This window comes from Carya illinoinensis, chromosome 9 (assembly GCF_018687715.1).
Source record: "Carya illinoinensis cultivar Pawnee chromosome 9, C.illinoinensisPawnee_v1, whole genome shotgun sequence".
Taxonomy (NCBI): Eukaryota; Viridiplantae; Streptophyta; class Magnoliopsida; order Fagales; family Juglandaceae; genus Carya; species Carya illinoinensis.
In genome coordinates, this window is record NC_056760.1 from 5,422,361 (window position 1) to 5,448,667 (window position 26,307).

At 33.7% G+C, this 26,307-nt stretch overlaps 2 protein-coding genes and 1 long non-coding RNA gene across 4 annotated transcripts; 2 read left to right on the forward strand and 1 right to left on the reverse strand.

Annotated features, from left to right (window-relative positions):
- Positions 1-420: 420 nt before the first annotated feature.
- Positions 421-3,705, forward strand: LOC122277464. Its single transcript, XR_006229016.1, has 3 exons — positions 421-714; positions 3,018-3,306; positions 3,461-3,705. It is a non-coding gene; the product is annotated as an uncharacterized LOC122277464 (long non-coding RNA).
- A 4,260-nt stretch (positions 3,706-7,965) lies between these two features.
- LOC122275816 (cytochrome P450 98A2-like) lies at positions 7,966-12,296 on the forward strand. Its single transcript, XM_043085089.1, has 3 exons — positions 7,966-8,482; positions 10,925-11,322; positions 11,454-12,296. Exons 1-3 carry the CDS (start codon positions 7,996-7,998, stop codon positions 12,096-12,098), a joined length of 1,530 nt encoding a protein of 509 aa, XP_042941023.1. The 5' UTR covers positions 7,966-7,995; the 3' UTR covers positions 12,099-12,296.
- A 424-nt stretch (positions 12,297-12,720) lies between these two features.
- On the reverse strand, positions 12,721-15,066 carry LOC122275817 (cysteine proteinase inhibitor 12-like). 2 transcript variants are annotated; one of them, XM_043085090.1, is made up of 4 exons: positions 14,614-15,066; positions 14,076-14,295; positions 13,194-13,339; positions 12,721-13,030 (listed from the first exon to the last, which is right to left on the reverse strand). In XM_043085090.1, the coding sequence occupies exons 1-4, from the start codon at positions 14,821-14,823 to the stop codon at positions 12,893-12,895; spliced, it is 714 nt and encodes a 237-aa protein (XP_042941024.1). In that variant the 5' UTR covers positions 14,824-15,066; the 3' UTR covers positions 12,721-12,892. The 2 variants fall into 2 exon arrangements, with proteins under 2 accessions (XP_042941024.1, XP_042941025.1); XM_043085091.1 differs by having other exon boundaries at positions 13,194-13,324; positions 14,614-15,023.
- Between the last annotated feature and the right edge of the window lie 11,241 nt (positions 15,067-26,307).

The window sequence follows — 26,307 nt, forward strand, 5'->3', positions numbered from 1 at the left end:
GGATATCTCTTGAATGGAATATACAAAAAAATAAAATAAAACATGTGATCTTAACTTATTTGCGTTTGACTAAGCTAATAAGAAGAGTAGTGTTACAGATGATCTATTGAGAAAGGCCAAAAAATGTTTTTATTTTTTTTTAATTTTCGATTTGTTTTCAATTTTTTTTTTTGTATTCTTAAATATATATTTATATATTTTAAAAAATTCACAACACCATTAAAAAATATTTTCTTAATTATTAAGTAAAAAATAAAAATGAAAAAACACTATCGAAAAATATGCTCAAAATATATTATTGGGATCCCAAACATTTTTCTAATGTGAATGATTTTGAGTAATTCTATAGAGCAGCAACTATAGCGCTACACACAATGCATACCCTACGTGGTTGCCCCTTTATCTTTTAAAACAAAATGCACCGTTTTGTTTGCTTTCTTGTACGTCAGTTGAATTGTGTTTGGCATTTTGCTTCCCCATTAGAATTTGTCCTGCGAAAGAGCTCCTTCCTCGCCCGCCCCCATCACATCACCTTCCTCTGCCCAGCACCACCCGGGGACGTCATCTCTCTGTCCAGCGGCACCGAGCGATGTCCCTCCGTCTGCACAGAGCCACCACTCCCCGAATGCTCCTCTGACGGAGCAAAGCAGACTAACACCCCGAGTACAAAAGCCCTACGACGTTCCTCTGTCTTCCCGCTGCCCCTGCTCAACGGTATATGTTGTACCGTTTTCCTTCGATTTCCATTACGTTCTTCTTGTTTACTGAGAGAGGTACAATAAAAGGGTTTTGTGAGATGGGTTTCGAAAGACTTAAGGCATGGAGAAAAAACCAAACTTTCTGCTTTTGATGTGCTCTGTTTTCATTAAGTTTTTTACCTCATCTTTTTTCTTCTACTGGAGTGAAACTTTAGACTCTTGGTGTTAGTTTTTCTTTCAAAGAAGTTCATGGAACTGCAAAACTTACGAGATCATGGCGTTAAGAGTGTCAAATGGTTTTGTTTATAAGATACATTGTTGTCAAAGCAATATCCTATAAAATGCAGGTATGACATCAAATCACCTGTATTACGAAAGGTCTAGATGGTGCAACAAACACGTCTAATTTTGTAAATCATCCCTCTAGTCAGGATGATATGAATCTCTTTTTTTCTGCCTATTTTGGTCGAGAATCAAATCTGATTGAAAATTATTTTTATTTCTTTTTTAAAATTAGAGGGAGGGGCTATGCTCTTATTTTCAGCTTATGGGTTCACATACACAGGCTGGGCTTCAAAGGATTAACTTTATATTCTCGAATAAATAATCATGATTAATGGAACGTTAAGTGGACTCTAAGAATTGTGAGATTGTTGTTTTATGCGCATGGAGTTTATCCTTTGATAACCTCAAATGTTAAACTTTGTGGAGTATTTTGCTGTTAAGTTAAATGATCTGTCCCAACTCTGTTTTTTCCCTTTTGAAAAGTCTGGGACTAGTGTTGGTGCAATTCTAGTGTAGTTTATGGTTTCAATACATGTATACTTGTGGTTGCTTTTGCAGTCATAAACTATGTGCTTTTGTGTAGAAATTAAGGGCTTAGTGTTTTTCTATTGCTGATTCTAGGGATCCTGTATCTTCAAAGTTTTGTGAAGGGACCAAGGTGACTTCCTTCTATAGTTAGATAAATCTTATATACTTTTTTTTTTCTTTTGTAATTCATTCAATTTAAAGTCAAATTTCTTCCAATTATATAGTCTCTTTAACTTGAAAATTTGTTTGTTGAGTTGCATTTGGAGGTATGGTTATTCCCCTTCTTTCACTAGCTTTAAAGTGGATTGATTAAATTACAATTTTATTTTATTCTCTTTAATTTGCTTATAAAAAGACCAAGATGAAATAGATGCCTACGTTGTTCAACGTAGAGCCCATAACTAGTTTATTAATGTAGAGCCTATATATGAGAAAGTTGGTTGTAAGGTAGTACTCGAAGACTAGCCCCATCTACATATATAATTTTTATGAAAATAGAACATTATTATACCCGGAATCTAACCTATCTATTGCTGATAAACGTGGTGTAGCATCATTAATCCCTCAATTTTATGTAATTCCCCCCATTTTAGGTGGGAAGAGATTACTAGTTGCTTGCATTAGTGCGACGCTAGCCATTTTACGGAAGAAGTATTGCCATATTAGTATATATTCCACTTTCAATCTACCAAAACAATTACACGTTGCACCCTTATCTCAACATCAGCTAGCTTATACAGGTCTGTTGAAAGAATGTTTCTTTCTTTTTCCAATTTCTTGAACTACTCTTGTTTGTAATTATACTTTTTGCATACCTATGTGGATGACAATGACTCTCACCATACAGGTTCATTTTTGCACTGAATTTTTGAAAATTCTTTTGTCTTCACTTTATTCAATAAGAATTATAGTTCACTCCTTGCACACAAAAAATTTGAAGATATCAAGCAACAGGACAGAGTTTGCAATGAGTCATTGCTTAGTCATAAATGTTGAACTGGGTGAGATTTCGATGCCAACATGGTCTACAAATAATGTTTTGGTTGGAAAAGTTAATGGGTGTATATATGCCCCAAGTCTGTATAACTTGGATCTTTTGTAATCTAATTCTTGGGACACGTGGTTCTGAAATGGGTTTGTGTTTAATATTTTTGGGTCCACTTCTACCTCTATATTTTAAGAATCTGAGAAATGGTAAGGGAGAAGTATACAGGGTGTCAGGTCCGTTCGGAAGTTACATGCTTTGTTAATTGTATACATGCTTTGTTATTACAAGTTGATGCTGGTGATTAAGGTTAGACTTACACCATTTCACAACAATAATGGAATTTGCTTATGATAATTTTGAAATAGAGTTCGACATATTCTCGGCTAACTAATATATTACATGCACATTGTTGTAACTTGCCATTGTAATTAGTGACCCTTTGAAGTTGAGGGAATTGACATCTTCAGGTCATTTTTTCTGTACAATTCTCAATTATAATTAGAATATATTTTCAACAGAGAATGCTACTCATCTATAAGGACACTGATAGTTTTAAACGCCATAAAATATTCTGAATATTGCCACCGTTGCTGGTTTGCATTCTACTTCAGAGACTCAAGGAAGGACAAGGCAAAAGAAAATTGCATCCTTAGCAAGGAGGTAATTGGTATCATGGCTTCTAGTGAAACACGTCTTGCTGACTTTGTTGGGACTGGGTGGTTTTTGATGGATTCCCATTGGTCCCTTCATTTTCGAAAAAATTATGTCCACGATGGCCATCTCTTTGAGCTTTCGGGCAATAGAATGGTATGCATTAGTTCTGACCAATCATAATCTTATCATTCTTGATCTTTTAGGATTTTTACCAAGTTTACTTCTTGGTAGAATGGCTTTTCATATTGCCAAAACACCTTGAATGAGATTGCATTAACATTCAGATCTAGTCTTCTTCTATTTTCAGATCTAGTCTTCCACTTTGGTAGACATTCCACCCAAGCATCAGTTTGGTAACATGCGTTTTGGAGCAAATTTTGGCTTGACTAGAATTACCAAGATTGGAAGCGAAGCGAAGCAGCTGATTTGCATAATTCCATAGTTGATTATAAAGTTTATGTAACTTTAGCACCCTATGTAGTTTCTAAGCATGCTGTAATCTCTGCATATATTGAGAGAGAGAGAGAGAGAGAGAGAGAGAGAGAGAGAGAGAGAGAGACCATGATAAATTCACAAAATGTATTTGAATTAACTTACTTAGAAGTTTTATTTATGGAAGTAAAAATATCCTTAATCAGGTTTGAGAGTAAATGGTGAGAGCAAATGTGGGTCCGAACCACACAACAAATGTTGCACCAGTAATATGAGCATGATCGATCCATAATTTGCTCCCAAATCTTTTGGTAATAAATGCAACGAAAAACTTGATAGAGACAAGGACATGTAAGTGGAAAACACTGGTTATAAGTTTAAATCCAGATGAGGTCTAGCTAGTAAATGGAAACACCACATCAACGTAACAAAGTATTTGGTTTGAGGATGCAAGACGTTAATGGGTTTTTTTTTTTTTTTTTTTTGGGTGGAACGGGAAAAGAGACCCCAATTTAAATTCTATAATTTCAATTCTAGTTTTGGTTATAATTTCAATGGCTTTTGATTTTAAGAGAAAAAACCATGTGCACAGGCTATTTGGTAAACTCAGATTTTCATTACATAGGGTAATTTAAAGAACCTACAAGTACCCATTTTGTACATCATAACCAAAACATAGAGGGAGTACAATTAAATTAGAGCCATTTAGCAACTCACTACTCCATAGAATATGTCAATTTGCATTCAATTTATCCAAACCAAGCTAAAACGATTATAATTGTGATAACCTAATACAAACACAATAATATACGAGATGCCTTTTGAAGAGTTATCTCTCTCTCTCTCTCTCTCTCTCTCTCTCTCTCTCTCTCTGCCATTTTCCGAGCTTCATACTCACGTAGTAGTACGTTATCCTACATCTTCCAAACTTTATTATCTCTTGTACAAATGTTTTCATCTAGCAAATGAAATATATCCATCCAAATGAAGAATTCACACCTCTCATCTCCCTGCACACAATAAGAACTCCCAATAAACATGGGGGCAAGCAGAAAATCAATATGCAAATATGAAAAAGATAAAGTTGTTTTACTTTATCATACTTTGGACATTCTGTGTCTGAATTGCTGTAGTATCTCTCAAGTCAAAAGAATATTCCAACCAAATAATTTAATTGTGTTTGAGCCTATAAACATGTCATATTTCATATAAATATTTGCATATTATGCAAGTAGATTAAATAAAGCATATAGGGAAAAAACCCTCCACTTGAATGTTATAGGAAGAATATACCTTGACTAGTAGGAAAACTGCAAGAATCGCAACCCATGAAAGCACATAAACCATAAAGTTTTTGCTCTGTTGGGAGATGTTAAGGTGATATACCAGACCGTACTAATAAATGAAAAACCTAAGAGAGAGAAGTATTTCAATCAACCTAGAACTCAACCTTGACCGACGAAGGTGAGCAAGTTCATCATCCCAACATGATTGCCAACTTTTATCCTGTTGACTTCCTATGCCACTCTACTGCCTGATCCAATTGTTCCAATCTTTCCAGTCATCTACTATCTTGCCCCAATTGAAACCAAAAGGATTAAAAAGAAATGGTGCAAACAACCAAGTGATTGACATGAACCAAATGGCATAAGTGGTTAACATATAAGCCATGCTTGCTCTGGTATGACCAAACCGATTCTCAATTGACTTCCACAGGGACACTATTGGTAACAGGGGCAACCGGCACAAAGGATGGGCGAGACAAGAGCAACTAGGAGGGTTAACATGTATATGATTCTTTAACAATGGTGGTAACAATGAAAGCAGGTCAGCTTAAAGCAATTTTATAAAGATAAAGATGAATAAATACCTTAGTAGATGGCTGCAGATCTCTTCAGTAGAGGATGGTGGTGCAGGTTTTGAGTAAGAATTTTCCAACCGGTTAAACCAAATAAGGCAGAGGGAGGGTCGACGCTAACGAGGAAACTAGGGTAGGGGATGGGCCATTCAGGGGTGGGGGTGGGGGTGAGGATGGGCTGGGAGACTTAGGGCTGGGGTTTGGGAGGTAGGCTATGCGGGGAGAGAAAACGCGGGGGATGGGGGTGGGGGAGAGTGACACATGGAAAGGGGAAGAGGATGGGTGAAATTTGAAATGACTTGATTTTGAGAAAGGGAACTGGAACGTGGAATGAGCAGTAGGGAGAAAATAGGAAATTCACCTTATGCCACGTGAGGTGTGCTCCAACTTCAGCCAAATAGTGGCTAATGAAAAGATTTTCTCAATGATCTTAACCATGGAACTATTTCATAGACAAAACTGGGATTAGTTCAAACAATGATCTAGTAATAAATCTACATTTTTTGAAGGGTACGACGCAGAGCTCTGTCCTATCTTGTGATATATTGGGAAGACAAGGAATTTATACGCTCAGAGACAATCTTTATCGTGTGATTATTTACTCGGTCCTTCTAGAGCCACCGCTGGGAGCTAGGCTTATTTATTTATTTATTTTACATCATTTTTAATAATTCTAAATATTTTATAAAAAATTCACAATAATATTAAATAACATTTTCTTAATCACTAAGAAAAAGAAAAAAAAAACTGGGAGCGGGAGCTCCCAGCAGGATCCATTGCTTTATTCTTATTTAATGGTTTGAATTGATAAATAAAATGAGATGATTTTAGATGAAATATAAAAATTGAATAAAATATTATTAGAATATTAATTTTTTAATATTATTATTGTTTTGTGATTTGAAAAAATTAGATTGAGATTTTAAAAAGTTGAATTATTTATTATATTTTATATGAAAATTTAAGAAAGTTATAATGATAAGATAAGATGAGATTAAATGGTTTCGGAATCCAAACTAGCTTGCAATATTTAGATAATTTCATATATGTTTATAAATAATGGAGAAAAAATAGTAAAAAATAATAATAAAATATTAAATAGTAATGAATAACAATATAAAATAATAAATAAATAATAATAAAATAATAAATAATAGTATAGTATGCTGAGAAAACTTTTTATTTCTTAAAAATACTCCACCACCCAAAGAGACCCGAAAGTCCTCATTAATTTGTAAGGACAATGTGACTATTAAACGTGTATATTAGTATAAATAAGTGTTTTTTACTTTTTAAAAATGATTTTTTAAACATCCATTATTATTAAAATATATATAAATATAAATTTATTTTTCTTTATCTATTAAGAAAAAATAAAAATATATGAATATATATACTTGATAAATATATTTGATAATCATATTAGTATTTTATAATTTGTAATTATTTCAGTCGAGAAAAATTTATAGTTTTTGCTCTTTCTTTAAAAGAAAAATATTTTAATTATAAAAAAATTATATAAAAATATAGATTTAACTAATTATATAAAATAAATAAATTTATAAAATTATTTTTATATAATTCTGGAGCTACCTCTTTTCTGAATTGTATTGGACCACTTCAGAAAGTAGGTTTGGAAAGGAGTGGGAGTAAACCGGCCACGTAGATGGAATGTTGTCTTAATAACAGCGAACTACGCAGTCTGACATGAACATGAGAGACATCATTGAAATGACAAAGACAAGCTACCCAGTCAGCAGATTCCTTTCCATATATATATATATATATAGGGCTTTGCTACATACAGTCGGGAAATGCAGTCGGCGTGCAGTCGGCTGTACGGAATGAATAAAAAAAATTATAAAAAAATTATTTTATATTCAGGGAGACCTACATGAATTATAAAAAGTTATAAAAATAATTTTTTTTTTTCATGTAGGTCCTGTATTAATTTTTTTTTTACAACCGACTGCACGCCGACTGCATTTTCCGACTGCACAAATCATTTCTGATATATATATATCTGGTTCGTCCAAATGTACATTACCTAATTTGTATAGCACAAATATGAAAGATTTTCTTTTTATTATTTTTTTAAAGATTTTTTTAACATATTTAATTATTAAAAAAATACATAATTTTATTAATAATCACTTTCTTAAATATTAAATAATAAATAAATTAATTAATAAAATTAAAATACATTAACGATAAGATTAAGCAGTAAAATTAAAGCGCTCCCTGACATTTCCCATTTGTAAATTCTTTCGTTCTTGACCATCTAATTGTCTCGTTCTGTCCTCCCCTGTTTTGCACGGTCAAAACAGAATATTTTCCGTACGATGAAAGAATATATCTTGGTTTACGAAGATAAAATATTATTATAATATAATTTTTTAATATTAATTTTATTTTAAAATTAAAAAAAATTTTAAAATAAAATGTTACATATAGCTGTGGGGCCGCCCAGCGGTGGACTACCCTATTCTTTTCTGGCTATAAATATCGACTACTTTCAATCGACCATTTCACCTTCTCATCTTCTTCATCTAATGGCTCTCTTCCTAATACCCATCTCACTTATTATCATCCTCTTCCTTGCATACAAGCTCTACCGACGGCTTAGATTCAAGCTCCCACCCGGCCCTCGACCGTGGCCGATCGTCGGCAACCTCTACAACATAACGCCAGTGCGATTCCGGTGCTTTGCCGAGTGGGCAGAGGCCTACGGCCCCGTCATATCCGTATGGTTCGGGTCCACTTTGAACGTGATCGTGTCGAACTCGGAGCTGGCAAAGGAAGTGCTGAAGGTACATGACCAGCAGCTGGCTGATAGGTACAGGACTAGGTCATCGGCTAGGTTCAGCAGGGATGGCAAGGACCTCATCTGGGCGAATTATGGACCTCATTATGTGAAGGTCAGGAAGCTGTGCACCCTTGAGCTTTTCTCGCTCAAGAGGCTTGAGTCTCTTAGACCCATTAGGGAAGATGAAGTTACAGCCATGGTTGAATCCATTTTCCAGGACTGCACCCATCCTGGTACGCCTTTACATATTTCATTTAAATATTGCTGTTTGATACTTCATAATGAACAGATCAAAACATCCAAAGGAAAGAAAACTAGCAAAAATTAAAAAATCATGTACATGGACTGTGTATATTAGCTCTGTCATTTACACCGTACACAATCTCTATCTCAATTTTAAGAGTTCCTATAGTGTGCCGACAAGATCTCTTTTATAGTCTCTTTTGCATCCTGTTCAGCTAATACATCAACAACTTGGTTTACTTCTACAACCGTACGTTTCGTTGAGGTGAGTTGAGTTATTAGTAATAATAATTTACAGATTTTATTGAGATAAATTTAATTTTTTAAAATTGAGATAAATTTAATTTTTTTAATTAAATTATATAAAATAAATTTAATTTTTTAATAAAATTTTTTTTTAAAAAAAGTAAATCTTATTGTTAATCAATTAAAAATAAATTGAGACGAGCTGAAGACACCTTAACCGAACAAAATCTTTTGACAGGCATAAGATTCTCTCCCTACGTACCCTCGTAATTGTAGCCAAATTGTTTCGAGAAAGAACCATATTTGTTGAACGAGCGGTACTACTAATCCGTCCGATCAATTTGATCGCTAGTATATTTTAAAGTTTTTAATTTTGATTTTTTTTATATTTTTTAAAATATATTTAAATATTTTTTAAAATACATTAATATATTAAAAATTACTTTTGTAATCATTAAATAAAAAAATTTATGAATAATCAAATGGAATGATCACATTAGGGCGACACGATTAACGATAGCTTTATTTTTGTTGAACAAGCATAGCAACAATTCATCTTGATTGATCTACGCATGGCTAAGCCAATGTAGAGTATTTTTCAGACATTTTAACCAATTTTTGCATTGTATTGGCATTTGGTTATATCCATCAATCCTAGTTAAGAAGGTTATATCCATTTCACCAATTTATATAAAAAATTTTGTTACATACACTTACTTTTATATATTTTTTATGCATTTTATTAATGTGATTGGCTAAAATAGTTTTCTTATATTAAAAAAAATACAATCAATTACATTAATAAAGTGTATAAAAAATACGTAAAAATAATTGTACATAACATTTTTATTACAAGAATATGGGAGTCGATCTCAACCTCAACTCTACTTAGGTTCTACCTTATGCAAACAATTTGGTAAATGAGAATTCTCATCTCACACTCAAAATTTCCATTTCATCTTTATAATTTTTTTAAACTTTTACACAAAATAAAATAAATAATTTAACTTTTTTAAATCTCAAAATAATAATAACTAAAAAATAATATTTTAAATTCAAAATTCTTATCCTTACCCCCAAACTTGCCATCCATGGCAGGCAAAAAAACCTAGAATCAAATCTTCTCTTGAATTTTGGATTACCCCGCCCCCACCGCAAGCAGCTGGGTTGCCCAAACTACATCTATCTCGTATCTCTGAACTTAATGCATTAGACGGCCGGCCTCTTGTTAATTTGAGCTTGTGAGCACGTGCTTGAGAGTGGCTTTTGCATCAAAAGCATTAATTATAAATTTAGTTCTCGTGTTGTGTTGAAGTACCCAACTTATTCACAGTAGTTTAAAGGGAAGTTTGGAAATATTTTTTATATCATTTTATATTATCTGATCTCATTTTTTTTTAAATATTATTTAACTATAAATATTTTTAAACTAATCATTATAATTTTTTCAAACCAATCATTATAATTTTTCTAAATTTAAAAAAAAAATTAATTTTTTTAAATTTTAAAATAAAAATAATATTAAAAAAATAATATTATAACAATATTGTAACTTTATAATATTTTTTATTCAATTTATTCTCTCTCATTTTCCAAAATATAATAAATGTTAATCATATAAAATTATCTCATTATTATTTACAAATCATCTTACTATAATTAATAAAATGCTCATCTCATCTTACAAGACACTATGTATAGAGAAATAATAATTGTAATCGTGAGTACATAAATACCGTACAATCATTTTTAAAAAAATAAATAAATATAATATTCACATGAAAAATGTATATAGCATTACTCGTTTTATCTTTAGATTGGTTGCAAGAGTATTATGTTCTATTCAAATGGCATAATCTTATATATAACAGGTTTCGAAGAGATTAGACACAATTGCGAATCATATTTTAAAATTGAAAAAGTAAGTTAAAACTTTAATGATTTGAAGGTAGTTTGAGGGCCAGGTTAAAATAAAATATTTCTCTCCCTAATAATAGAATCAACACGTCCGTATATTAAAGAAAAAAGAAAGATCTCGTTACATGGAAAATCACGAGTAAATACGCAACACAAACTTAGCCAGCTGGCATGCATGCATGGGGTTTGGCATTGGCACAAGTAGCTTGTCTAACCCAATTTGATTTTATGAGTACACTTGTACATATGTTTCGATGATGATGATGCAGATAATTCCGGTAAAAGTTTGCTGGTGAGGAAATACTTGGAAGTAGTGTCATTCAACCACATTACAAGGCTAGCATTTGGGAAGCGGTTTGTGAACTCAGAGGGGGTAATGGACGAGCAAGGGTTGGAATTCAAGGCAATCGGCGCCAATGGACGGAAGCTTGGTGCATCACTTACCATGGCAGAGCACATTCCATGGCTTCGATGGATGTTCCCACTTGAAGAAGAGGCACTCGCCAAGCACGGTGAAAGAAGGGATAGACTTACTAGAGTTATCATGGAAGAGCACACTCAGGCACGCCAGAAGAGTGGTGGTGCCAAGCAGCATTTTGTAGATGCCTTGCTTACATTGCAGCAAGAATACGATCTTAGCGAGGACACCATCATTGGACTCCTTTGGGTTAGTAATGGAATTTAAAAAAAAAATTAAAAAAAAAAAGTTAGTTCAGTAATTTGCAATGCATTAATTACATTTAATTGCTTGAAAACAATTATATTAGGTATTTTTAATTTTACGAGTTGTATATGCAGGACATGATCACTGCAGGCATGGATACCATCGCAATCTCAGTAGAATGGGGCATGGCCGAACTCATCAAGAACCCAAGGGTGCAACAGAAGGCACAAGAGGAGTTAGACCGTGTCATTGGGTTCGAACGCATCGTGACTGAAGCTGATTTTTCTATCCTACCTTACCTACAATGTGTAGTCAAAGAGTCACTGAGATTGCACCCTCCAACCCCACTGATGCTCCCACACCGAGCTAATGCCGATGTCAAAATTGGTGGCTACGACATTCCTAAGGAATCAAATGTTCACGTAAATGTTTGGGCCATAGCACATGATCCAGCAGTGTGGAAGAATCCGTTCGAGTTCCGCCCAGAGCGGTTCCTTGAGGAGGATGTTGACATGAAGGGCCATGACTTTCGTCTACTTCCATTTGGGGCAGGCCGGCGAGTGTGCCCCGGTGCTCAACTTGGTATCAACTTGGTCACGTCCATGTTTGCTCACCTATTGCACCATTTTGTCTGGACACCACCCGGGGGGATGAAGGCAGAGGAGATTGACATGTCCGGAAACCCTGGATTGGTCACCTACATGCGGACCCCGTTACAAGCAGTGGCAACTCCCAGGTTGCCTTCACACTTGAACAAACGTGTGGCAGTCGACATATGAATCTTGTTCTGTTTGTTGTTAGGACCTCGGTTCTTTTAGTATTATCAATAAGTTTGAATGAGATTGTAGAAGGATGAATTTCATTTGCATTTATCTTTATTTCCTGTATAATTATCGTGCCAGATTTCATCTCCGTGTTGTTTTGAATTGAGTCTATTAAATGTCATGTTTGGAATAAGAAATGTCGGGCATTTTAAATGTTCAAGTGATCTAAACAGGGACAAGAAGAAAAGAGAAGAACAGCAAACCGCAAAACATGTTGGATTTACAACAGCTAAAAGGGGTCATATTGCATAAAAGATATATATGGTTCCTGTTATTTGCATTAGAACTTCCAATTCCGTTTAACATTCTGGGCCTTTGTGATACTATCACCCTTTCATCTCATGAGTAGATTAATTTTAATGACACAATAAATACATTAATCTGATTACACATACACACACACATTAATAGTAAGAAACTCTATTGTAGTGTATCATTCCTGGGTCGGAATTACAGAGCACTGTCACACAAAGGGAAGAAAAATATACCAACATGAACTAAAACTGAATAAGAAACCACAGTTGCATGTCTAAGATACTCTGTAGGTGCGATCAACACGCATATTTACACATACAAGTCAAGCCAACTTATTAAACATATTAGTATAAAAGGTCGGAAGGAATTAGTTCAAAACATATATACAATAATAGGCTGTGCCAATGCGTTTTACTTTCTTTAATCGTCACATTGTCAAAGTAGCACCATAACTCCAAAAACATATTTAACACATGTAAAGGTGAATGCGAAATTCAGGAGTTATCTTGTTCAAACTGACCCAAATAGAACTTTCCATCAGTATTCTTATTTACTTCAACCCTAAACTTCACTTCCATAATTCCCCTCCTTAGCTTCAGTAGCAGATCAAATTTGGCATGTTCTTCAATGACCTGCATTTAACCAAAGGCAAATTCCTTCAGAAATAAACCCGATTTCTGGATTTTAAAAACAGCACTTAACCAATACATGTTCCTTCAGTCAAAAACCAAACGTCTAAGTACTCTGTCCTGGCTGCATATATATGAAGAAATCAAGAGGAGACAAAATAGCAACCTTGGCCTTAGCTAGAAGAATCTCTAGAAGTTCATAGGGTGACAACGAGTTGGACCTCTGCTGGATGGACTTAACAGCATGATTTGCTGCATCTTGAACCTCGGGATCATGAGTTGGCACTGTTCGCCATCCTGGTCCATGGCCATCTAATGATTAATGGAGAGGTCTAAGTTAAACACTACTTTAGAAATCAATGACAGAAAATGACTCCAGAGGTCACCAGTACAAGCTCTTAGATAGAGATGATACAGGGGCAGGCACAACAGGGGAATATGTTTTCAAGAGGTAAGAGCGGGGAGGCCTTGGCCCTAGTGGGGAAGAAAAGAAGCTTGGATGATTACAGTGTTTTTTATGTACTCGTAATATGGTTCACAGCAAAAGTAACTTATTTATATTCTTAAAAAAATGATAGAACTTTATTTCCTACGGTTGGAACAGAAAACACGAAACACAGAATTTTAGATTGTGAATCACAAATCCCCTAGTCGAAACTAAGTCGCTATCTTTGGTTTTCCTTCAACTCTTGACAGAAATTCCACGAGTGCTTATAAAAGTGAGAACACTTCCACACTTTTCACAATCGGATTGTGCCCTATACTCAATCTATATTTGCATAATCTATTAGACTATCATAATCTTCCTCATTTGGCTAAAAATAGTTGTGGTGGTGGTGTTGGGGTTGAGAAAGAGAGAGAGAGAGTTAAGTGCAACAGCATCAACTTAGGGGAATTGGAGTTATTGGACATACCAATACCTAGGTCATGCACTGTCACTGTGCCCATTATAGATACTTTACAGATAATTACAGAGCTTAAGGGGGGAATAATAAACACCCAGTAAGAGAAACACAGGAACTTAGGAATAGGTTGAAGTAGTAATTACCACGTTTAGCACCCATGTCTGATTGGGTAAAGAAAGGGGCATCATGGGCATGCTTAAATTCCTGCAACTGCATGAAGTTCATCCATGGCTTCACCCAGACTTTAGCTTCGTATATCGTCTTCTTACCAGCATCAATCACTTCCAGAGTCAGATGGTATATCTTACCGGAAACCACCTGCTCTTTGGCCTTCAAAACCCTTGCAAACTCAAGAAGGGTATTCTGCACATTAACGTAAAGGATAGCAGAAAAATTCTTAATTAGATGAACTCTGCTATTTAAATTACAGTAAAATTAATAGATAATTTTTTTCATAAGTAAATAGATAATTTTAAGGACCTTATTCGATAAATCTCCAATTTTTTTCATGTTTTTTAGAAAGCATATTGAGCGGTTGATCACATGGGTGTATGGAAAACAGCAATAACATATGGGAAACAGAGGAAATACCCACTAAATCTGACGGCACAAACAAAACCTAGACAAGAAATTAGAGGCCCGAGAGAAAGAAATCAAATAAGAAGGGGAGAGAAGACAGACCTCTTTCTTGTTGTGCTCTAGGACGGCGAAGCGTGCGAGGCTGTCGATCTCGGCGCTGTTCTGAGAACCCTTGCAGTCGTGAACCCCTCCAAGGTTCATCTTTATGAGTTGGTCGTCTCCAAAGCAGTGCCCTAATTCACAGACCCCAGAAAGAACCAACAAAAGGCTCAGCAACACAGCCACAGAGAACCTAATAGTCGTCAGCTTCATCGTCGTAATGTTTGAATGTGATGGTAGATGATATAAATCTGATTCTGCGTCCTCCAAAGCGCTTTGCTTTCCACCCCAAAACGAGAGAAAAAAAAAATATCTAAAACATGTCGGTACCGGAGAGCATCGCGGAATACAAAGGAAGTCCTTTGAACGTTAAAACGCGTTACTTGGGTGACTCGACTTCGAGGCTTCTTGGTGGTTAAGGAAAGCATTAAAGCAAGGAAGACTGGAAAGGGCCTTTGGGCGGGTTTGAAGTTGAACCGACAATGACAATTGACAAACAACATTCGGAGTCGGGTCAGATTGTCATCATCTTAAAACTCCGGCTCACTAGAGACCCCTTGCGATCCGTTTAAGTTCAGCCCAATCTTTAATAGTTCTCCCTCTCAAACCCAAAACGGGTTTTGAATTTCTTTTCGACTAATCCCACGATTAATAGTTTGTAGATAGAACAAAGATTCCTCTAAAAATAATCTATAATCTTGATAATGACAACAGCTGGATCATGTACCTATTAAAATACGAATTTATATACTATATATATATCAACAAAAATTTTATAAACAGTCACTTTTGCATACTCTTTTATGCACTTCAGTGATATGGTTAGTTATGTATTAAAAAAAAATTAATCCACCTAATCATATGAGTGAAGTGCGCAGAGAGTACGAAAAATTGACTGTATATAATATTACTCATATATTAAACTATCGTATATTTGTCGGCCAATAAAAATGATGAATTAAACAATTTAAATTAAATTCTCTGCTGTAAAAGATAATAAAAACTCTAATATTGCTTTGTTTCAAAAACCACATTTTTTTGGTGGGGTTGAAGGAAATCATCGTATCAATAAATATATTGCCTTTCCCTGCTGAGGCTTCCGTAGGAAATAAGTAATTGCCATGATTGCAGCCTGTAGGTAATAGTTTGTCATAGAAATGATTTAGTTTTTTCCCACAAACATATATATGTATCCGTTGGAAATAATTAATTTCCATGAAATTATCCTGTACGAAATATGGATCCCGGCCTATTGCAAAACTATTAACCTGTTTTTCCTCGATCGAGCACTTCCGTTGATATGAAGTAGTTAATGTCCACGAAGGGATCTTTTAGGAAATAGCTTTCGTGGTTGAGTTTAGCTAGCATTTTTTACCTACAAACACTAGCTTATGGAGAAAATTAAAGTTATTTTTTGTCACTAATATCGTACGTAAACAATGGTTTTGATTTGTGACATTTCTCACAAATTACAAGCTAATCATGAATACTTTTTCCGCATTCTTATATCAATGCAATCAAGCTTTGCATGATTTTCACTCAAGACAACAATAATCAATGTAAACACTCACGTTCATATATATAACCGACATAATTTGATAAAATCTTATCACCTTGGTATCAAATTTTAGTGTTATATAACATATTGCAATAAACACTCATAGCCATATAACATAATAATATATCAATATGTTATAACATTCTCATATGTCCCAGTGTTCAATTAAGGTCATGGAAATACATGATTAATGGTTGCTGAGTGGGAATGACAAGAGGGTCATCAGTATGTATATGCATACTGTGTTGTTTATAAGCCATATGCAACTAAGTACTACTGCATATGTAGATACAACTTGGCTCCAAATTAAACGCATAGCTTCATTGAATTCATGATACTTCAGCTACTTTTGATCTACCTGTGACGCTCCCAAATTCTGTTTGGGATCGGACGGACATTTGAAGCGTCGAGACATGCAACACAAGGTTACATGCCCCCGTTCATGACATATAAGATGTAATGTTCCTAACATGCATCTAACATTATGCAATATTCACAGCGGATAATTTTTTTTTTTAGCAATACTATGCACCAAATTGAAAATATCTCAAATGCTTAAAACATACTTCATACATAAAGACCCATTGAACAGATCACAACACTAGTCCAAAATGGTTATGATCCAAAAAGTACTAGAGATGCAACTCCATTGTACAAGTAGTAATTTACGTTAACTACTATATTAACATTGACGTCGCACCGTCGCTTAGTAAACTGTGTCTAGTTGATCATCTCCCGATTCTCCTTCAGGTCCTGTAACAAGATCTACCATTCAGGGGGAATGGTAGTTGGGACTACCAATGTGAGATTTGATTACAAATCTCAGTAAGTTAACAAAAAACTTCCACACAAGCTAATGATGCATGGATGACAGTAAAAACATAAATGCATAATCAAATTCATAAGTAATTAAAGCATAACTTGGCGTACAACATAGCATAATTGACATAACTTAAATTGAAACATGAACTGAACTTGACTTGACATGAACTTGATCTGAAACTTGACTTAACATGAAAAATACATACTCTACAGTTGTTGTGGTCTCATGTATTCTACGTGTAAATACATACTCCACAGTTGTTGTGGCCCCATGTATTCTACACAAACTTGACTTAACATGAAAAATACATACTCCACAGTTGTTGTGGCCCCATGTACTCCACAGTTGTTGTTGTCTCATGTATTCTACACAAACTTGACTTAACATGAAAAATACATACTCCACAGTTGTTGTGGCCCCATGTATTCTACGAAAACTTATTCTTTAACTGCTTAAATACATACTCCACAGTTGTTGTGGGCCCATGTATTCTACGTGTCACAATTGTTGTGTCTTACGTAGTGTATGCGTCACAATTGATGTGACCCCATACATAAATAATCAAGATGAAACGTGACTGGAATACGAAATGACTGAAACCCTGACGTAACATAACGTAACTTGAACATAATTTGAAATACATGACCAACTTGAGATAGAAACATTTCGTAACATGGCATAACATATAATAGACAACATATTTAACATGACATATTTGCAACAGTAAATATTACATGACTTGACATACATGTAATAGATGGTATACTTAGCATGACGTACTTGTAAGGTACAATAATACATGACAGAATATATTATGTAACAGATAAAAATTGATGACAAAATAAATTCTGTATAATAGACAATTACGTGATAACTTGGCATGGCATGACATATATGATAACATACATATATACACTGTAGTTCCTTTACTTAGCACACATACACAGTAGACTGCTAGTAAGTTAAAAGCTAACTTACATCGATCTCCGTGTTTCTTATAAAACTTTAAGCCCGATCACGAGGAACTGTAATTAGTGATTCTAAAAGTTAGCACTAAATCACTAATAAATTGAAATATAGAAAATACTAACTTAAAGAATAAAATTTTCATTTTACTCTCTGCATGTAAAAAAATGACCGTTTTACCCATAACTTAAAGATTTTGCATACTAACTCCAAAAGTCACTAAAATTTACATGCATCATGTAAATTTTATCCTCAATTCAAATATCAATTTAGAAAAATTTAAAACTAATCACAACTATTAAAACTCCATAGAGCCGAAATTTCCATATGCTATTTCTATTGATTTTTGTTTCCAACTTGTTTTGATCAACCTTTTGATCTATGACTTATAAATATGTGATCTTCAAACCAAACCATCACATGGTTTAAAAAGATATTCTAAAACATATATAAACTTCTAATTCAAGATCACATGGTTAAAAATTAACCAAAACATAAATTTAGCCAAGAACATCCACACTTTGGCTTATCTGAATATCTCTTTGCATAAAATTTCATATCTTTGAAACTAATATTAAATATCTTCAAAATAATAATATAACATGTATATAAGATGTTTAGGATCCTCCAATAAAATTATCCAAGTCATTGGAATAGGTTTAGATCACCAAAGAGTTAAACTTTCTCAAAAAAGAAACTGTTTTTCCTCTTCCAGTTTCTAAGTTTCTAAATCTAAGAAACTATTTTATCAAAACCTTTAATCATGCAAAAATCCTCAACCAATAGTCATATATACATGTTAACAATACTCCATAAAAATTTCGGACCAATATCTATCCATTAGCTTGGTCAAAAACTCCAACCTATAACATATTCTCCAGTTTATCTTCCAGAATGACATTTCTATAGTTTACATAATATTTGACTGACCAAATAATTTTCAAATGGAACAAATAAGATATCCACATAAATTAGACTAAAAAAGGAACAACTTATATGAAGGAGACTTTATGATAAAATACTTACAAAAGCTTCAAAATGGGCATGCAAAATAACTCCTAAAAGCTGTCCGAGAGAGAGTGTTTGATATTCTTTTAATGGAAAGTATAAATGAAAATAATTTTGTGGGAAGAGGTGGCTGGAGATACTTATGGATGATATATGGAAGAGATGAGGCTGAAGTGAGAGTTAAGTGTAGGACTCTCTTACCTGAAGTGAGAGTTAAGTGTAGGACTCTCTTACCTGGAGTGAGAGTGGAGTGTAGGACTCTCTTACCTAATAATATCTACAAAAATCAATTCAAGATATTTTTACCCAATAATATCCACGAAATTAGCTTAAAATATTTTTATCTAATAATATCCACAAAATTAGTTTAAGATATTTTTATCCAATAATATCTACAGTTTTGAACAGACGTTTTGTCCGAAAATATGAAAAAATATTATTGCGCCATAAGACCTTAAATAACCCTCCGAATCTAATGGCACAAACCATAATACATTTTGATACTTCTAACTATCTCCAATAATCAAAAACACAATTTTGATACCATAGTATATAATAACACTAACTATGTAGTTAGACAAAAACCTATACGATTAATGGATTCGTGAAAACTTATGGGGTCTTCACGAGGTTCCTAAAGTTAATAGAAATTTCACAATTGAATTTATAGCGGGCTGTTACACTACCCAAGAGACCACTATATATCCTCTTCATCCACACATTTGCAAGTTGATAGAGACCTGAAAAGATAACACATAGATGTTAGTCCATGAAAGCAAGGTGTGCCTCAATAGTAGTAGCCTTACGATAAGAGAAATCAATTAGAACATCTGATGTCCACATATTTCTTGACATAAATCTCCAAGTTATATAACTGATCATTTACAAGAGATTAAACTCACTGTCGGAGATCAAATCTTCCAGCAAAGCTAAAATCAAAGAAAAAAAAATATTCATCAAGGTTTAAAAGCAAAGCAAGTTACTCGAAGAGTGGATAGAAACCTCTACAAGTAAAATCATTTCATAGTATGCTTGCATTCATTAAGTCAACCATGTATCTACTAGGTGTTGAAGAAAAAGCCTCCCAAGCACTTAAAGGTATTGGCTAGCTCAAGCCCTACATAAAATAATGGCTCAAAGCTTTCAACAATACAATCTACTAATTAACAAAAACCCACCTCAATATCAATATTCTCATTTGTTGAGAATCAGACCATGTTTTCAAACAATATGGTATACTACTATCAAGTCAAGGTTCTCATAAGTGATAAGTCCAACAATGTGTACCACCTTGCTTTGTTTATATCAAATATGTAGCATCAGATTGCGTAAAAACATACCATAATGCAGTCTTGCACCAACATCAATCTCTTTTATTAAGCATGAAACGGTATTGGGAGATATCAGCGAATACAAACCTATTTATATTATAAACAAACTAATTAGATAATAACAAGTTCCATATAAGCCCAACTTGATGAACTATGAACCGCAACTAAGGTATTTTTAGCTCAAAATAGCTTATCCAGTTATTTTCAATCCATCATTTTTCCAAGACCAAACATCCCTAGGGATTGGATCAAACTGGTAGCTATTGATCTGTTTCGGTCCATTCAGTCCAATCTTTTTTTTTTTTAAAATCAATTAATAAAAAAAATTAAACTACTAAATTAAAATTAAGTGACTTATTAAATAAAAATTACATAATAAATTGTACAATTATTAATATATACTGGTACTATATATTATAGTTATACATTAAAGAATATAATAATACATTGATCTAAATATATATAGTTATAGACTTAGTACCAATAATATAACTAATAACTATACTAGTAGTATTACTAATATACTATATGTTAGTAATAAATTGGTAATACTATATTAAATAGGAAAAATATGGTTGTAAACGAATCTGCACACCAATAGGCGCACTCATCCAACGTAATTGGTCAGAAAGTCAGACTTTAATGAAAATGATGCTAATTGAAATTTTGAATATAAAGGCAGCAGTATTGGTAAGCAGATAGGTACGCGAATTCGCTTGTAAGTAACAAAATTCTATTAAATAATACTCTATGTAGTTATAGTGATTTAATACTAACATATTAAGTTAACTATACTAATAATATTATAAATTTATACATATACTATAATTTATACTATAACTCTTATAATATGTTAATATATTAATATATACTAGTAATATATATTATAGTTTTATATTAAAGAATATAATATTTATATAATATTGTGATATATTAATAATTAATTATATACAATTATTTCTATAAATAATAATAAAAAATTTTATCAGATTGAATGAATTTCAGTTTGATCCAAAAATGGCCGGTCCGGTCGGTTTCTTCTGTCCAGACTGGCTAAATCTCACCCATCTGGTACGAAACAGTTGAGTTCCATCAAGCCCAATTTGTCCTTGTTGAAACCCTTGTGAATGCAGCTACCTACATGCATGCTAGGTAAAAATATTAAATAAACCCTACAAACCATCCTTATCATTATATAGGAGAAGATACTCACATCATGATCACAACCACCATTACCTGAACTAGATATACCAACACCAAACTATTTTAGCTAATTCCATGAAGATACAAAGTTATATATTTCCAACACCAAATATATGCTATACAACCACCTCCCACTTTTCCTATCATAACACCCTCAACACTTTCCACACTTCGCATCAAAAGAATTGGTATTTAACACATTGCCATCTTTTAATAGCTACCTACCTCCTTCTATAGTATTATGTACGGAAATTAATATTTAATGAGTTAAAAAAAATATTTGAAAAAATAAATAAAAGAAAAGAGAAAAATATTGTCTTTTCGCTGGGCATTTTGGCCTATGTGAGAGTAGCACTTTCCTTCTCTTTGGAAATTGCTTCTCCTACGAAAAGTGATTATCGAATATGGTTATTACCTATTGTGAGATTTTTATTTTTATTTTTTATTTTATTACTTAATAGTTTAGTAAATATTTTTTAATGAATTTAAGATTTTTATTTTTTTAAAAAAATTATTTAATGAGTTTAAAAATATATTTGAAAAAATAAACCAAGAGAGAGAGAGAGAGAGAGAGAGAGAGAAATTTCGTCTCTTTGGTGGGCTCCCTCTGTACGGGAGTAGCTAGCACCGTCCATTACCTTTTTGTTTCTCAGTTTCTGCATGCATGTGGAATTATGTAATCTGGCTTTGTTTGGTGCTGCTGCATTCATTATTCATGAAGACATATTCATGCAGATCATCATTAATTAAATGACCAAATATATTAATTGATAATGGCATCATGAGCAAGTTTAATTAATTAATTAATGCGTATAATTAAAAAGTAATGGATAATGATCGAACATGAACTTTATATGATGATCAGCATGATCATGATCAGTGTCAAATAACACGTGCAACGTCGTCCTTGTAGAGGAAGAAGCTAGCTAGATGAAACTCTGGCTCATAATAAATGACATGTCATATAAACGATTTTCTGCGTATGTAAGCACTGCCTAAGGTACGTACAGAGAAATTAATAGAGATCGAACGTGGTAGCTAGCTAGTACTGCATTGTGATCATGACATCGCAGATCCTGAGAATTATGAGACGATCGAGTATAACATATAGAGATTATTATTGGTGGACGGACAACAAGATCGAACATATATTTACTGTTCATTCCATGTGAATCTTTTAAGTAGAATTAAATATATGTCATAAATATTATAAAATTCATTTTATTTATATATCTACCTTCTGGCTGGCTAGTCCAAATCTTATAATTCAGCCAACGGTAACTTTAAAAGACCATCCCAATTAATTGTAACTCAAATACATTGTGTAAGGCTTATGTATGACCTATTGCTCAATGCATGCAGCGCAAGAATTGGGATCTGCTTAATTCCATCTATATATATCCCTCTAGCTCTCTTGCCCAGAACTCGTGACTTTTTCTTGCTGCACGCACAAATCACAATCACGATGATGTCGGGCTGTCAGCAGCAGATCTTCTCAGCCACGTTAGCGACCCCGGAGAATATTCAAGGAGTTACACCAGATCAAACTCCCTGCACTAAGCCGGAATATAATTGTGATCTGAAGCTTCCTAATATTGTTCGGGCAGATCATGGTCCTAATCCGGCACCCAATCTATTATACTGCTTGAACGCTGCACAGTCGCTAGGATCTTCGAGCGAGGCAGCACGCGTAAACGAGCCGGCGATGGAGCGGATCTTCTCTTGCAAGTATTGCAACAAAAAGTTCTCCAACCCACAAGCGCTGGGTGGCCACCAAAACACCCACAAACATGAGCGAGCTGTAACGAAGAAAAACAACGTGATATATGTTCCACTTCTTCCCGCTTTTGAACAGTACTCGAATCATCATCCTCTGTCCAACCATCCGTATTTGGCTATGGCTGCTGCAACGGTACCTTTGCATGGATCAATGATCAGCGAAACTGGCCTAGGGATTCAGCCATACTCAACCATGATTCATAAGCCGTACCACAGAATAAGTAACAGTACTTGGCCCCATGGGTGGAAAAGGCTGACCAATATCATGGGCTCTGAAGCTGCAATTATGGATGATCGATCACTGTACTACCTGCAAGCCAGTACTCAATCACTACATCATCATGACTTGGCCAGAAGCGGTGAATTCCGACAGTTGGACATGACTGTCTTCAACACTAGTAGTAGCAATGCGGCGTTTAATGGCCGCGTGGTGCCTAGAGGCCCCCATACTGTTTTTCTAACAACATCGCTGCCTTTCTATGATAGAAGTGACAGTAGCAGTTACCATGAGTACTGCAGCAGTTCTAATTCACATAATCCGCAGCGTGAAACTACTCCAGATCAGGCAGAGGCAGAGGTGCTCGACTTGTCCCTAAAGCTTTAATCGATTTATGAATGATTTCTTTCCTACCAACTTCGCTTATAGCTAGGCTAATTAATGCAGTAGTAATGATCTAAAGTTTTATGCATGATTGTATTAATTTCTTCAATAGAATATGGCGCTTTCCATTTCTAGAATTAATCCTGTTCTAATTTATAAGTTTCTAAATTCCAATAATTAGTCCCTGGCCTATGTTGCACTGCAGTCCTATAAGAATTATGAATTAGTCCCTGGCCTATGTTGTACTGCAGTCCTATACAAATTTTATTTTATTTTTTATTTTTATTTTTATTAAAGATATGGTTGGACTAGGATCTACAAACACAACATAAATAAATTTTATGAAAGTAAGGGTATTAGTAATAGCGTAGTCATTCTTGATCAAATTTTAATTAGAAAATTCTTTTTTTTTTTAAATTAGTTAACTAATTTTCAACTACATTCAATAACAAACTCTTTCAATCTATCATTATTTTATTAAAATATAGATTTTGACCTTTTAATTTATTTTAATTCTAATGGTAATTGGAATATAATAAATAAAAAAAATATTTACAAAGATTCCTATATTTTGTCGTTGCAAAGTATATAAACATTTATAGAAAATAATAATAATTTCAAAAGTGTATATATATTTATATAATATATGTCAAGTTAAGCGTACTATAATTTTTATTTTACCTTCTTTGGTACACAATTATTCTATAAAAAAGATAAACAAAATCTTTGGTTTGATTGACTTCTTCAATATGCGATTTTACTGGTCATTATATTCCATTCACAGTTCCTGGTCTGGCTGGTTTTGGGCATTTAACAACGCCTTATCAAAGGGGCGCCACATCAACAAGTCCACACTAAACAACATAAAATCAAAACAGCCGATAATTTCAAAATTTCTGCATTGTCTTTCTTCATCGCCTTTCACCCAACATTCACATCGTTCCCTCTGAGTCGACAGCCGTGAAGTTTCATTGTCGTCCACAGCAATGTGTTTGCCTTAGCAGTGTCCATCGTCACAGTCCCCTCAATAGCGTCCATCGCCGTCGTACCCAAACATGCATCATAGTAATCACAAACCCATTTCAAATAATCATTTGCTTTCAACAACAACCCAATGCTTTGGCTTCTATTGAGTTGGATTTTTACAAGAAACCAACTCAGATCACATACCCAAACATGTATCAAATAATCACAAATCTAATTTAGATCACCATTTGTTTGAACAAAAAACCAGAGCATAAAAAAATCCATTATCACAAATTCAATTAATAAGAAATAACATCACCATTGGTGATATGCACCGGCGAGAATGAAATTTACTTGAACCCACAATTAATTTGAAAACTCAGTCAAGAAAGTCAAAATCAAGCCAATAGAAAATCTAAACTCATTGAAGAACTCGTTTAAAGAATCTAGATTATATGAAAATCTAAACCCGTTGAAAAATCTGTCTCAAGAACCTAAATTATAAGGATGAAAGTCACAAAAATTGTGATTTATTTTTGATAAGTTTAAAAGTTTATTCAAGAACAAGAGGGGATAAATCCAACTCACAATGAATAAAATTCATTAAATTTCATTAATTTTTTAAAATGAGACTACAAAAAGTATTTAAACCAAATTCTAACTAAAAATTTAAGCCCAAATAAAGATTTTCATCTTTCAAAATGATACTTTCTTTTCTTAAAATATCAATTTCATTTGTTAAAGAAAAATTTTTCTTTTTCAAATCAGTATATTTGATACCCAATTTTTCAAATTCCTCATAAACCTCTTCTAAAACATTTTGCAATTCTTTATATGAACGATTTTCAATATTATCAAGATTTGTTACCTCAATGTCATCTTTAGCCATAAGACAAAGATTTGCTGATTCTCCATTACTTGCTTCACAATCTGAGCTACTTGAATCATCATCTCATGTAACTTTCATTGCTTTCTTGCCCTTGTTGCCTTGATATGACCAGGTTTATTGCATTTATAACAAATTAAAGTGTTATTTTTACCTGAATCTTTCTTGGAAAACTTTTTTAAGGATTTCTTCGGAAGAGTTTTATTTTTCTTTAAGAACCTCTGAATTCTTCTTATTATCATCGCAACTTCTTCATCTTTGTCTTCATTTTCCTCATCTTCATCACTTTCACTTTCATGAGGAACAGCTTTAAGTGTCAAGCTCTTCTTTGGTTTTCCTTATTCTTCTCCTCTTTTCAATGTGTACTCATGGGTGATAAGTGACCCGATGAGTTCATTCACTTCGAGCTTCTTGAGGTTTCTAATTTCAAGAATCGCTGTCACTTTTGATTCTCAGCATTTTGGTAGAGAGTTGAGAATTTTTCTTACTATCTCCACCTTGGAATAAATTTTGCCAAAAGTTGTCAAGCTGTTTATGATGTTAGTAAAATGAGTGTGTATACTAGAAATAGATTCA